Here is a 753-nt window from a genome sequence, read left to right as displayed (position 1 = left end):
CTCCATAGTCGAGAGAGAGACGCCACCTTGTTTCTTGGCTGCCCAGCTTACAGGCATCACATTTAGCAAAACGATGGCACCAGTGAGCGATTATCTGTCTCCCTTGTCGGCAGCAAAGTCGGCATCACTGTAAGAATCGAGCGTTATTTGTTCGTTGCGGTCGGTATTAGTGCGCATTTCAAGCCGCATCGCCTTGCTGCCACTAAGATAGCGCGCTATCCTCTTCGCAAGTTTCCAGTCTCGAACGCGCGGTGCATGTGTCTGGCGCGTGGCTTTGTAAACTGCAAACGCAATGTCTGAACACGTGCATCGTGAAATCCATAGCAAACTGCCGACCAGCGACTAAAACGAACGAACACTTGGTGACCCAAATTCTGGGTTTTCCTGCAACAGCGCACTATCTGGCGTGACTTCTTCGTAGCAATCGTCACCAATAGGCGTCCGCGTGGGGTTGGCCGAAGCCATGCCGTGCTCACGCAACAGCTCGCCAATAGCCTCCTCCTGGTCAAGGACATATGCGTGCGTGTCGAGTGCCGTCACTCTTATACCGAGAAACTTCGACACTGGTCCAAGATTCTCGATCGAATGCGATGCCATCAACACGAAAAATTGCTGCTGCAGCTCTTGTTGCTATAACAAGGAGATCGTCGACGTAGACGCCGACCACTGTCAAGACTTCTTCCTCGCGCTTGAAGTACATGCCCGTGTCGCTGATACACTGCTTGAATCCTGCGTCAGTGAGTCTTGCGTGAT

General features: G+C 52.3%; 1 protein-coding gene across 1 annotated transcript; it reads right to left on the bottom strand.

Moving 5' to 3' along the window:
- Positions 1 to 90: 90 nt before the first annotated feature.
- Positions 91 to 597, bottom strand: PHALS_08598 (FOG: Transposon-encoded proteins with TYA, reverse transcriptase, integrase domains in various combinations; the record flags this gene model as incomplete). The annotated part of the gene is made up of 2 exons (XM_024723976.1): positions 91 to 281; positions 354 to 597. 2 exons carry the CDS (start codon positions 595 to 597, stop codon positions 91 to 93), a joined length of 435 nt encoding a protein of 144 aa, XP_024574899.1.
- Positions 598 to 753: the final 156 nt, after the last annotated feature.

The sequence above is a fragment of the Plasmopara halstedii genome (assembly GCF_900000015.1).
Source record: "Plasmopara halstedii genome assembly, contig: Scaffold_323, whole genome shotgun sequence".
Classification (NCBI taxonomy): Eukaryota; Oomycota; class Peronosporomycetes; order Peronosporales; family Peronosporaceae; genus Plasmopara; species Plasmopara halstedii.
This window is presented reverse-complemented; position numbering and strand designations above follow the sequence as displayed.